Source organism: Cucumis melo, chromosome 4 (genome assembly GCF_025177605.1).
Source record: "Cucumis melo cultivar AY chromosome 4, USDA_Cmelo_AY_1.0, whole genome shotgun sequence".
Taxonomy (NCBI): domain Eukaryota; kingdom Viridiplantae; phylum Streptophyta; class Magnoliopsida; order Cucurbitales; family Cucurbitaceae; genus Cucumis; species Cucumis melo.
Window position 1 is genome coordinate 32,819,329 of NC_066860.1, and position 14,635 is coordinate 32,833,963.

The 14,635-nt window shown below is 28.1% G+C and overlaps 1 protein-coding gene across 2 annotated transcripts; it reads left to right on the plus strand.

Moving 5' to 3' along the window:
* Positions 1-25: 25 nt before the first annotated feature.
* LOC103486559 (F-box protein PP2-A15) lies at positions 26-3,287 on the plus strand. Of its 2 annotated transcripts, none has more exons than XM_008444561.3 (3): positions 26-969; positions 1,147-1,265; positions 2,559-3,287. In XM_008444561.3, exons 1-3 carry the CDS (start codon positions 655-657, stop codon positions 3,004-3,006), a joined length of 882 nt encoding a protein of 293 aa, XP_008442783.1. In that variant the 5' UTR covers positions 26-654; the 3' UTR covers positions 3,007-3,287. The 2 variants fall into 2 exon arrangements, with proteins under 2 accessions (XP_008442783.1, XP_008442784.1); XM_008444562.3 differs by having other exon boundaries at positions 26-966.
* The last annotated feature ends 11,348 nt before the right edge of the window (positions 3,288-14,635 follow it).

Below are 14,635 nucleotides of genomic sequence, written 5' to 3' on the forward strand. Positions count from 1 at the left end.
CTTTCCTTAGGCTTTTTACATCAGAATTTATTACCCACTAACGGAACAAGACGATAACATCAAAGCCTTCCACTTGCTCTCCATCTACGATCCATATTCCATAGTGCCCTGAGTGGGGCTTCAAAGTTCATCAATGGCAGAAATGAAAAATAAACCCAAATTCCAAGTCATCTCAAGCTGTAATTCCAACGACCCACCAATTAATCGTCTTCTTCCACCTCCTTTTCCCTCTTCTCTGTTCTCAATTTCTCGCGGTCCATTTCCAACCCATCTGGTCTCAGCCCTTCAAAGGAAAAAAATTAAAAAAAAAATTCGACGCGTGGTTTCCTTTCTCTTCCTTGCTTTTCTTGTAGTTCGCTACTTGCTACCTCTTTTGGTTTTTGCCCCCATTTGTTTTTCCCCCACCTACTTTCCTGTCCGGAAAAGGCAAAAGTTCTCTTTAGAAATTCTATTCATTTGTGGGTTTTCATCGAAATCCGTGTCTCGGTTTGAATTTTTTATTACTGCTGGACGAGGGACGTGGTTTTGTGATTAAACCCATCTTCAAAAAGATTTTCTTTTCTTTTCTTTTTTTGCCGCCGGTGATGAAGCGATGACTTGAAGAAATTGTGGGAAATTTTGTGGTCTTGATTTGGGACTCTGCCGTCGACGGCGATGGGGGCCTCGCTTTCGAACATGGGTGAAGCTGTTAATGGCTCCACCATCGGTCCTGGCCTCGGGGACATACCAGAGAACTGTGTGGCACGTGTTTTTCTTCACCTTACTCCGCCGGAGATTTGCAACCTTGCGCGGCTTAACAGAGCGTTTCGCGGCGCCGCCTCGTCGGATGCTGTTTGGGAAACGAAATTGCCTTCAAATTATCAAGATCTTTTGGATTTCTTGCCTCCCGAACGGTATCAAAATCTGTCAAAAAAGGACATATACGCGCTGCTATCTCGCCCTGTGCCATTCGATGATGGAAATAAGGTGGTTCGTCGCTTTCCCAAAACGGCATTTCGTTTTGTTTTTGTTCTTTCTCTTCTGGGTTGGAATTTACTTTTTAGGGTTTTTTGTGGGTTACTCTTTTCTGAGTTTGATTATAGGTTTGAGAGTTATAATTGTGGTGGAGGGGGTGTTTGTTTATGGAATTTTGAACCATTTTTACAGGAGGTGTGGCTGGACAGAATTACTGGAAGGATTTGCATGTCGATATCAGCGAAGGGCATGGCTATAACTGGAATTGATGATAGAAGATACTGGAATTGGATTCCTACTGAAGAATCTCGGTTAGACTCGGATAATCCTTATTTGAAAAATTCTAAAATATCCATTCATAATTTGTCACTCTGAGGTCTATAGTGTTTAATTAATCAAAGTTACTTAGCTTTTTAGCTGGTGCTTATAGGCTTTTTGTTCTTGAATTGGGTTTCATTCAAGTAGTGATAAGTTTTAGTCACGGTTTGCTGTGCTTGCATAAGAGCTTGTTTTGTATTTTTATGGAAAATGTATCTATGGACAAGGGAGGTGAGCTGGGTGGCTTACATATGCCACTGAGTTTTGAGTTCTCTGACACTTATGGTTCTCTCTGATTTTCTTTTGGTTTCTTTGTTGCTACAATTGTTAGGATAGGATGGAAACTTGTTCTGTCACATGCGATTGTGATATTGTGAGATTTATCTAATTACTGTTTAATGAGCAAGCTGGTAATTGATGGAGGCGTTTGCTGTGATTTTTGGTCAGCGAGGAGTGATATTACTAAAGAACTATAGTATGTTAAATGTTGGCTTTGTCGTTGATATTTGATGTTTTAGACTGCTTATTGGGGCTGCTAGTTCTCTCCTTCTTCGTTTGTTTTTTGTCTGGATGGAACGGGTCACAATTTTTTTATTTTAACTACTCCTCCTAAGTTCAGAAAATGGCTCCGCATATAGTATTTCTTTGTCGCGTTTTGGTTTGGTTTTAAGATACCTTTTGAACATATTTCTGAGTTATGTTTTTCCTTTTAGGTGCTTCTATTACTATCAAGTCTTTTCTGGGATGTACATCGTGACTCTATATGTGAATGTTCCCTTTATCCTTTTCAGCTTTTTTTTCCCCCTCTTTGGTGGGGGGTTAAGGATAATCCCCTTTTGATTACTCAAATCTACAAATTCCCAGAAATGAAGACTCTTAATCTCAAAGCATTTAGACTAAACCTTAGGAGATTTTGAATAATATTGCCCTGTGTTAAATATCTTTTCTTCTGGATGCATTGTTTTGTTGTGGTGATTATATGAATATTTATATGTGTAGTTCTTTCTCAACGTATTCAACAGTGAATGAAGTGCTTGGGGAAGTTCAAGATCAGTCATATACATTTAAATGGGAATTAATTTAGTCAGAAACCGAGAGGAGAATTTTAGGTTTTGTGGAAAGTAAGAGATAAACTTGATAATATCTTTAATGAGTGGGTTTCGTGCAGCCTAACAATGTGATTTCCATCAAGCAGGGTTTCTAGAGTTCATGTCTGTTGTTATTTAGCAAATTGTTAGGATCTTACAAAATAATAGCGGACCTCTTACGATACTCGATCTTTTCAGGTTCAATGTTGTGGCATATCTGCAGCAAATTTGGTGGTTTGAAGTAGATGGGATGGTGAAATTTCCTTTTCCTGCTGATATCTATACACTAACCTTCAGGCTTCACCTTGGGAGGTTCTACAAGCGGCTAGGCCGACGTGTATGCAGCTTCGAGCATACTCATGGTTGGGATGTAAAGCCTGTACGGTTCGAAATGTCTACTTCTGATGGACAGCAAGCAACACACGAATTCTGTTTAGACGAGCATGGATTTATTGATGTAAGTGGACACCGCAAGCGGGGGTCATGGATAGAATACAAGGTAGGTGAGTTTTTGGTCAACAAGTCAGGATCAACCACGGAAATTAGATTTTCCATGAAACAGATCGACTGTACGCATTCTAAAGGCGGACTTTGTGTAGATTCTGTATTTATCATTCCCAGCATCTTGAAAGAGCGTAAAAGATGAGGAATATCAAAAAGAAAAAGAAAAAAAAGTAGTCAACAGAAGATGTTTCTGTAATTCTTCTTGGTTACCTCAAAAGATTATAACATGGAAATTTACAGGTTATATACCAATTTTAGGCATTTCAGTCGCATCGTCTTGGATTCGATAGTAGGTAGCGTTTTTTGTATTTGTTATGTACATTCTGTTATCATACAAACTGATCAGTTTTGTTACATTGTGTACAATTAACTTGAGGCTGACAAGATTTAGGAGAATTTGACTTATTTCTTTGGTTATTCAAACTGCTTTGTCTCTACGTCTTCTGTTCGGTTTATCGAGTAGCTTTGACTTTATTATTTTTATATTCTCTGATCTGAATTCTATGATGGATGAACTATCTGATGGCTTATTATCACATCTGATTTTGAAACTTTTCAGTAGAGCACATCTCATAAGTCTTGTTGGGCTGAGGAAGAAAGAAAATCAACATTTTCACATCATATTTCCTCGCTTCATTACAGGACAAACCACATATTAATGACCAGATTTGCTTTCTGAGGACGCTTGATAGCAAAAGGAAGAAACAGGTTCTTTCTTTTGGCATCTTCAAAAAGTAGCATTTATGATCGACTTATTTTAAGTTCCACATTGTTACCTTTTGGATGAATTAAGCATTTATCACTCTTGATATGATTAAAGTTCGATTGGTTTCAACTTTGATTCATTTATAGTTATGTTTGCTCAAATCGATCTAATAGTTTCTTCCCCTCTAAACCACAAATGTGGATCTATAAGTAAGTAGATAGTCAATCGTTTGATTTTTAGCTAGCTTTGCAAATTTGAATTAAGCAAGTCATCGAGATTAAATATATTGCAAGAATAGTATTCAAAATAATAATTATGATTATATTTAAAATAGATCTTTTAAATCAACCTATGATTCCTTTCAAAATTTGATACTAATCATGTGGGGGATATTGCATTTCACATCAACTTGAATTCTATGGTAGCTAAGGCTAATTGAAGAATGCCAGTTTCTCACATTATTCTTTTTCTTTTTCTTTTGAGTATTTTGCTTGTCCTCTTCTTTAATACATTTGTTAGATGTCTTTTCCTTTGTCCAATACATAAATTTATATTTTCATTTTGTCTCTTTCCAAATTGTCCGAACACGTTAACATCAAATTAATATAAAAAAAAACAATCGAGACTCCGACCATAAACTCATCTCTATCAATTTGGATCTTATACTTTTCGTTACATCAAACTCGACGTAACCATCAATAGGCATTGCAATTTTAACCTTTGATTCAATTTTCACTCATTTACCCACTAATTGTTTCTTGTATGTATTGAATAAAATAAAATTTTTACACGAAAATAACTTTTGCCAATTCATAAGTTTTACCATTAAATTATCTTGCCAAAAATTCATAAATTCCAACCAATGTCATCTTTTTTTCTTTCTTGAATGGATGAATTCAAACATGGTGAAGAAATAAATAAATGTAAAATTTCTCTAGATTTGGAATAGTCATAAATTGTTGAGTGAAAAAGATAAGATAGGGTATGATTTTATAAATGGAGAGATGAGGGAGTAATGAGAGATTGAGAGATAGTTGAAGAATAAATTTTATAAAAATGTGAAAATTACTCAAACATCAATACAACCAAAAACCATCTCAACAAACACACCAACACCTCTCATTATTTTGATTGTATTCACCACAACAAACATTTTTGGATTCACCAATCAAATCTTCCAGTTCCATAAATAAATAAATAAATGTTCTAAATATCTCGAACCAAATCGTCCTCTTAATAAATACTATTACAAATGACTTTTGCTTGTACGGATGACCCCATTTTCTAAAGCACCGATGAAAAATCTGATTAAAACTTCGAAAACAAAGTTTTATAATCTTTCGCTTGTGCCATCAAAAAGTGAAATTAAAAAAAAAAAAAAAAAATTCTCGTTGTGTTTGATATTCAAATCATACTCTCATTGTTCGGTATTTTTTTTAAGAAAATAATTATTTCCATTACACGATACTCTCTATGTTTAAATGTATTTTACCTTTAAAAAAAGGACAACTAGCAATTAACAAGAAACAAGAACGAGTTAAGTATAGACATGCATACACAATAGGGGAATCTAGTTTTCGTTTGATCTTTAGATTTTAAAACTTTATAATTCTGTCACAGTATTTTATGTTTTGAAAATATAGTTAAAATGGATTTTGGGTACAAGAAAATATTTAGAAATAATGAAAATCTTGAGAAGGAAGCAAATGTTATTCATGAAAAATATGAAATGAAAAAGTTGAAAGCAAAGGAGTAGTTCGGAGTGAAGTACGGTAGCGCAGTCAATTGCAGTCTCTCCCTTTAATCCAACAATCAAACCCTACAACTATTATTATTATTATTATTACATATATATATATATATATATATATATCCTACAAAAATTGTTTTTCTTATTTTTTTTATTTTTATTCTATCTGTAATGTTTGTGACATCTTTGGATTATATATATTTCAATCTTGAATTTCATGACCTTACGAAAAACAGAGTGTAATTCTTCATTTTTTTTTTTACTATGGCTTTGATAATATATAGTTTTAGAAAATCCCAATTTCTCTATTTGATATAATAGTTTTAAAAATCCTAAAAATAGTTGTAGCTTTACCAACTAAAATATATGTTAGGTTAATATCTCAGCCATATAATATTAATTAATTAAGTTATCAACATAAGTTACAAAATTTGTGTAAATTATTATTATATATAATATATCATACACCTTTAATTTATATTATTGAACTAAAAAAAAAATACAATTCGTTATTTAGATACAATTGTGCTAATGTATATAGATCACTAACCACAACCCTTTTTTTTTTTAATCATTAAAATATGAGATTGAAAAAAAACCCAATTTTTTTTTTATAAAAGAAATAAATATTTAATTGACCTTTTTTATTATGAGAATTTACATGCTATATAATGATAGTGGTACAAATAATAATGGGAAAAAGAAAAGGTGAAGCTATATTAACCTAAAAACAACGACAGATCAATTGATAAAAGACAATTGAAGTAAAATCCAAAAGTAAAAAAGGAGAAATGAGTTTGAAAAGGAACTCAAAATAGACAATAAAACAAATATGAAAGTAGAAGGGGAAAAGTTCTTATTGATTAATAAATAAATAAATAAATAAATAAATGAAATAAAAAGAAAAGGGAAAATAAATATCATAAATTAAATATTTTCAGGGGGGGGGGTTGCGTGTAAATATAAAGTATAGGGGGGAGTTGAGAAATAAATTTCACCAACCCCCCATTTTATGAAGGAGGGGAAGGGTCTCTCAAATGTAATGTTGAATTTGGCAATCTGAATCTTTAGCTTTTAATATTTGTTTTTAAAGTTTGTAGGCATTAGGCACGGCTATGTCTGCACCCCTCTCTCTCTCTCTCTCTCCCTCTATTTCTTAAATTTCAACCTCCAAATTAATATATTTTTTCGTTCAAACTTTATATTATATTTATGTATTCGTAATCGTTGGTTAGTTTATACATTATAATATATACATATACACACACATATATATACATTTTAATCTCTTCAAATTCTTCTTCTTAAATTAACCTAACGTAGTTGTTTTTAGGGTTAGACGAAAGTAGACTATGTTTTTTCTAGAGATTGTATTCATAAGTTTATAATAATATTTGAAAAATCAAATGAAAGGAAGTGAATATGAAAGTTGATTTTGTTATTAATTACAATTAGGATATGATTAATGGTTTTTAATTTAATTAGTAGGACAACAATATCTATCCATTGTTGACCATTGTCTATGCATAATCAACAAATTAAATTAATAGTTCACATGCATTAGATATGGTGATATTATATATAAATTAATTCTACATTGCTTCGTAATATAACAGTGAATTTAATTCTCTCTCTTGTTATTGATTGTTTTGATCATAAATATTGTTTAACGAGTATGTTTAAAATTATATTGTTGATGTTGAATTCTATATTGAGGTGATTTTACTAAGTTTTGAAGAGATCGAAGAATGTAGATTCATCTGTATGGGTATGATTTAGTTTTTTTTTAGTTCATATTTTAGTTAGGAATTAAGTATTGAATTTTAATTAGTTTGTGATCGTCATCTAATCACCATATGATTGTCATGAGATTGTTATTTTTATTATCATTGGATTGTTATTAGATTACCCGGATTGTTTTAAGATTATTGGAATTCAAATATTATTTTTTTGTTTTTATTAGACATTTAAGTACTTTGTGAATTCTGTTTGGTTCACAATTGATGGTTAGTTTATTGATATATGATTGAGATATAATTGCTATTTGATTATTATCTTATTGATATATTTTGTTGTATTGCCACGTGGTTGTTCATTAGGTATTAAATACTTTATGATTTTTATTTAATATCTTGTGATTGCTATATACTGCATATCTATTTAAATACTTGATCGATTTCATAAAAATAAATGACACATGTTTCCTTTTTAATGAAAAATGTTAAAAAAATTACTATAACAAAAAATCAATTAGATAAGATCTAAAAGTTAATCAAATGACTATTTCAGAAAAAAGCTAACTAAAATTGGAAGGAAAAAAAAAAGTAATCAATTGACATCATTGATAATTAGTAGTAATTAAATGACAATCTAATAACAATTATACGGTAATCAAAAGCAATTCCAAAATTTTTAACTACAATATCATTTTGATTCTTCAATAATTTCAAAGCTTTACTTGTTAATTTTTCGTTCCTACGAATTTTAAAACGTTGGATCACTCTATTTTCATTTTATATTTTTGCTACCCTTTAAAAATTATTCTCATTTTCTTACCCCTTTCGATTTTACCATGATTTCCTTCGTCCTAATTAAATACTTAAAATTCTTAACAAAAAGCACTGTCTTACAAACTGATTTTTTAGTTTTCGAAACACACTTTAATGTTTTAAAACACTTCTAAAACGTAAATAACAAAAATAAAGAAATCAATGGGGAAGCAATGTGTTTATTATAACTTTAATTTACTAATATTTTTAAAATGTAAATTTAAAATTGAAAAAATAAACATAAGTCTTTTATAAAAGAAAACTAAAAAAACAAAAATCAAATAAAACAATGCCCTAATGACCATCCAACAAAGCCTTTAACTTTTTTCTCCGTTTTATATAATTAAATCATTTACATGTTTTAATCAGTAAACCATAAAACGTAATAAAAAAAAAGTTAATGTTAAATTGTAATCGATGTTAAATTTTTGTAGCATAATCTTTGTTAAAGTTGGCAAGAACAACTTAGTTACATATAATTACTTAGTTGAGAAATTAAGCCATCTAAGTAATTAAAAGCCTATTAGTTTAATTTCTCAACTAAATTTCTTCGATCAATCACATTCAAACAATACCAAATAATATTCATCAACAGAAAATAGACAATATTAAAATGTAAGCACAAAATTGAAACCTTTTACCCAACAAAATTTATATTTACAAAAAAAAAAAAAAAAACCACCCATACCATACTATATCAAATATATTAAATTATATTTAATTTTGACAATGGTAATTAGGATAAGGATTATAAAAAAATTAGCATAGAAAATTTAGTTTTTTTGGTGGGACGTAATTTTTTTTTTCCATGAATTCTTTATTTTTGTTGAATACAAAACATACCTATAATAATAGCCAAGATTGTGAGAATTTAATAGAGAAAAAGAAATAATAATAATAATAATTATTATTATTATTATTGAAATAAGACACAAAAAAACAAAACATAGTGAAGGGTTTCTCTTTTGTTTATATTTATTTGTAATTAGATAGTTTTGCTCCTCTGTGTCCTGGGCATCGAGTTGTAATGTAGGGTTGGGTAGTTGCAATGTCTTGTCTCTATTCTACTTTTTTTTCTTTCTTTCTTTTTTTCTTTTTGACACTCTAAATTAAATTATAAAGCTTTTTATTTTGTTTTGTTTTGTTTTTCCGACACCGACCCGAAATACGCTGTGCTTAATACTTTATGCGTTATGCCATCATAAATACATACAATATTTGTTCCCTTCTAACTGTCTCTAACATATTTTATTAATCCAAATATTATTTCTTCTAAAACTATGTGTCCAAAATAATAATAATAATAATATTTTTTTTTAATTATAGATCTGTGAAGGTATAAAATCATTTCATACATTTGAGTTCTTTTTTTTTTTCTTTCTTTTATCTATTTAGTAATAATTGATATTTAGTTTAAATTCAAACATCTTGTCTATTTATCTTTTAAAATTTTTCGAAATTATTTTAAAGCTTAAGTTAGTGTATTTGATGATAACCAAAATTTTTAAAAGAAAATTTCATAATTTTGAAATATTATTTTTTAGTTATGTTTTTTTTTTTTTTTTGGTTTTATGTTAGGTTAGTTTTTGTCTTTGTTTTGTTTTGTTGAGTCGAAGAATATTTCGTTTTTGTTGTTATTTTTTAATTTAATTATCTATTTGTGTTTAATAAAAACTTTACATGATACTCAATCACTTTTTCAAGCTAAATGAATCGAATATATTTATTCAATTTGAAAATAAGAAGTTGATTGGATTTTATGAAAATATTTTGGATATTTTAGTGTAATAATAAAAAAAATACCATAAAATACTCTATCTTAAAAAATATATATATAAAAATACTCTATCTTAAAAAAAATATTATATGTGTTTTTTAATGTTTATGGTGACTTTTTACTTTTTGAGAAGACAATACTAAAATAATTTGGACAAAATATAGATGGATAGATAATATTTGAACAAAACAACAATTTTTTTCATTGATTTATGAGCTGATTATGGAAAGATATATTTTGAAATAAACTACTTTCTAAAATCACAATATATTCAAATTGTAAAAAGCTCAATTGTGATTTTTCATTCGCAATTGTATTTATTTTGATTATATATATACACACACACACAAATTCCTATCTATTATATTTTACTTTATTTATTCAATATTATTATTTTGTTAAATTTGATCTCACAACATTTATAATGTTACTTAATGTTAAAAATTTCCCTAAGGTTGTCTAAATAAGTATAACTTAATCAATTAATATAAATACATAATATTGATTTCTATTTTCGAAATTGACGATCATCTCCTAATCTCTCCTTTTTCTACTGAAACCTATTTTTTCAAATGGTTTATATTTAATTAATTTGGTAACCATTAATTGTTCCTTAGATTTTAACTCATAAATATTACTTCCATCGATGAATATAATTATATATATTGCTCATCTCTCCCTTCTACATAGAATAATTTAAAAAATTGAAAGAAAAATCCAATTAGGAATTACAATTGTATATATGGGTTTTACATATCCGTCTCTTTGTAAGAAATTAAAAGTTGGAAACCCTAGCTAACATGAGAGAGAAAGATTTGGAGAGTTGATATTAAATTGAAGAAAGTGAGTTGGATTTGTTGTGGGGGAGAAAAAGTACATAAATAGGGAAGTCCATTATTAAGTTATTTGGGGACTTCAACATCCACACACTAAAATCTCTATATCTTTAATTTCTCTCTCTATAATATTTCAAAAAATAATTGTGAGAGGGAGAGTGTGTGTGTGTGTGTGTGTGTGTAGTAAATTAAATAGCAGACTCAGCTTTGAATGAAAAATTCAAAACTCTCACCTGAACACTCTATTTCCTTTACCCTCAAAAAGTAAATCCAACAAACAAAATTAACTATTTTCCCAAACCCTCACTATTTATGTAATATCCAACTCTTTATAATTATTATTTATTTCAACCATTTACTTCTATTTTACCCTCCCCCCCCCCCCCCCCTTCTAATAAATACATATTTTTCTTTTCACACTTCCAAATTTTTCATTTCTTCTTTTTGGTTTATACATATGTGGGTTAGTCTCAATACATACATAATTTATGAAACTAAATATACTTATTAGATAATATTTTTTTAAAAAAAAGATAATATTTTTTTGTAATTATGACATTTCTATTAGCATCTCTCTCCAATTCTATAGCCTGTCCCATTTGTGTTCAACTCGAGCTTATCTCTAGTTCTCTCCATATTGACCATTAATGAACTTCTTTGGTTTTGGAATATGATGAAGGTGCTACAAATGCACCAATTTGGTTGGGATGTTTTGGTGAGCAACTTGTTCGGTTTATCTGATGAATATTTTCAAGAAAAGAAAAGAAAAAAAAAACAACAAAGAGAAACATAAGAAAATAACAAAAAGGAACTACATGTCCAATACCCAAAAATTTTCTATTGCTATGTTTTCTTTTTTTTCTTTTTTTTTTTTTTTGGGGGGGGGGGGGGGGAGAGAGAGAGAAAATAAGATTTTAATATGTTTGTGAATAATTATCCTAAATTTTTTTATCAATAATACTTGAAAAAATAAACAATTTTTCTATTTTACTCTTTTCATGCTTTTCTGCTTAATTTAGTTCTTTAAGGATTGATTTACTTTTTCAGTAGAAAATGAGACCAGGACCATTAATAAAGCATAGATGAAAAACATTATGTCATATATAAATCTTTTAGGAATTTGATATATTTGTGAATAATTAAAATCAAACATTATTATTAAAAACCAAACCCAATTTAGAATTTTATGTAATTATTTATATTTAAGTGACACACTAATTAGGACATTACCCAATTAAAAGAGTTATTGAGTTCAACACCTAATAAAGTGAAGGCTTCAACTCCTAATTAAAGAAGATTGGGCTAAGGGAAGGTTTTAAATTAAATCAAATAGCTACTCACATTATTATTATTATTATTATTATTATTATTATTATTAATTCATCTTTGGATTAGAAATTTATTTGTCTCCCATTTATATTACATTTTTTCCTCCTTTTTCTAGATTCTATCACAATAGTGCCATTTTACCTTTTTTTTTTCTTAAAATGATTGAATAATATTATTTATAAAAACATATAATGGAAATAGTTAGATTATATATATAAAAATAAGTGAAAAAAAAAAGTTGACCAAATGAGTTCTTAATTATTTATCAACTAATAATTAAATATATATATATATAGACACACATATATATTTTAAAAGGTAAAAATAGATCTCGTGGCCCAACCTTGAGAGGAATTTTAAACTCCTCCATTATTAAAAAAACTAAACATGCTAAATTACCAAATCAATTTGACTATAGTCTTAAAAAGGGGTGATTTAGTATAATATAGGGTTCAAAGATTTTAATTTTAAGTCAAGTTTAGGGTAAGAAAATGCAAAGCTAAGTAATGGGAGGGGGAAAAAGTCAAAGAGATTTGCTCATTATGGTCCCCTAATTATCTCCTTAAGAATAATTTTGTCAAAGAAGTAAACTAACTTAACCCTTTTCTTTGAAACTAAATCTATAAAAATGAAGCATCTTAAATTAGTTTTTATTTAACTTAGAAAATTAAATAAAATAAGATTAATTAATTTGATACATACAATTTCTTATAATTATTAGAAAAAGGGCTCAATTTATTAAAAGAATATAGTATGGTGCATATTCTCCAATTATTTGTTTATTTATTTACTTTTTACTTCACTTTTAAAACAAATATATTTTTGTATGTGTTTATATGAAATTAAATGGAGAGTGAAGATATATTATCAATTAATTATGATTATGAATATGAATTACAATCAATCTCTATTGCAACTTTATATGTAATACAACACATGCAACTAAAAATCTTAGGGAAGCCACGTGTTTAAATCTTACCCTTAATCATCTTTCCATGGGACCCAATGTATTAATTACCAAAAAAAAAAAAAGAAGCAAAAATACATCGATTCTTTTAATTTATTTTGAGAAATTGAATGCTCTAAATCAATAAAATTTGAGATAAATTATTTGTTCATGTAATTAATTCAATGGATTTAAGCTGTCAAATCTTTATCTATATATATTATACATATCTTTCATCAAAATTTGATTGGTCTCATTGATGGAACAAGAGACCAGCCCATTCTTCTTATAAGTACAAATTTTTTAGACAATATATCTGTCTGCCTAAATATAGTTCATTATTGTAATTTTTTAAAGTAGAAGAGTAATTTATATATATAATTTAGTCCAATTTATTCTTTAGAAAAGTGCTTAAATATATAGAAACAAATTTGTTTGGTTGTACTATATTAAAAAAGTGATCTATTTTTATTTTTATAAAGAGGTATATTTTCATTTTTTTCTTCATATTTTGAATTTTTTTTATTAATAATTGTAAATTAATAATTTTAATTTTTTTAAAAAAGTGAAGTGATTTTTAATTTAATTTAATTTTTTTGTGCCACGTAAACCCCATGTTTTAGTTTTTTGGATAATTAATCGTTGGATAAAGGGAAAACATTGCTCTAAAGTCTTTAAAGGCTCATTAATAAGTATGGTCCAACTATATATACAAAATTGGAGATATTAATTAGCTTAATTAATTAAGACTCATGTCATAATATATAATTGAGATTACTTGGCATAATTAATTGTGTTATATGTCACTAAGATAAGACGATATAGCTTTGAAGTAATTAATAATATATAGAAATACTCTTTAATTATATAATACATTATACATAATACACATTTCAATACTCTCTCATGGTTTAGAACATCAGTGGAATATTTGAATATATATGACTTATTATGAGAGAGAAATTGACAATTAATTCTACATGATAATTAGGATAAAAAAAAAATTGTGTTACCCATGATTATATAATTAGAGCTAATTATATCGTATATGTCTCAACTTTGTAAAATTTTTATTACATCAAACAACTTATAGACTAGAGGTTTGATCTTGCACGAACGATTTTAAAGGAAGAAAAAATTTAGATATTCTTTTAAACTTACATTGCATAGACATTGATTCATGGAATACGGGACAACCTGATTTTTTAGTTATTTCTAATCACCACTAGATACAAATTTGAGTTACGTACTCTTTTCTCTATTAAACTTTCATCATATAACATCTTAAATTTTTAAAATTAAAAATAATATGGAGAGAGCTAAGCTTAGAACAATACATATGGTTGATCTTTTTCTTTTTTCCTAGAAACATATGCAATGGTTGATCATCTTACATTGTCAAACACTTTATTTTCAAACGATTATTATAAAACGACAAATAATATCTTCAATCTCATCGTTATTAGAGGCCACACTATCGATACATTTTAATGAGAAATTCTTTGATTAGACCACCACAACGTATAATTGATAATTTGTATTTGAAACTTATACGAATTTCATATAGTCCTTATGTATATATATGCAACTTTAAATTAAAACTCTATCTTCTTCTAGGTCTTCTTGTACGCTCTTTCAGGACAGTACAAATGTATCGCTTTAGTTGAGATATACAATCTTGTTACTTCTAATATTTTTTTAAAAGAATTAGAACTATGTATATACAGAACTCTGGAACCTACGTCGAACAGTTATTATATGATGTGGTGGTGCAAAATTGAGTAATCTTTCCACACGGTAACAGTTATAATAAATAGTTTTTTTTCCATTTCTTAGTCTCTCTCTTCTTTTATGTGTCTCCAAGTTGGTGAAGAGATA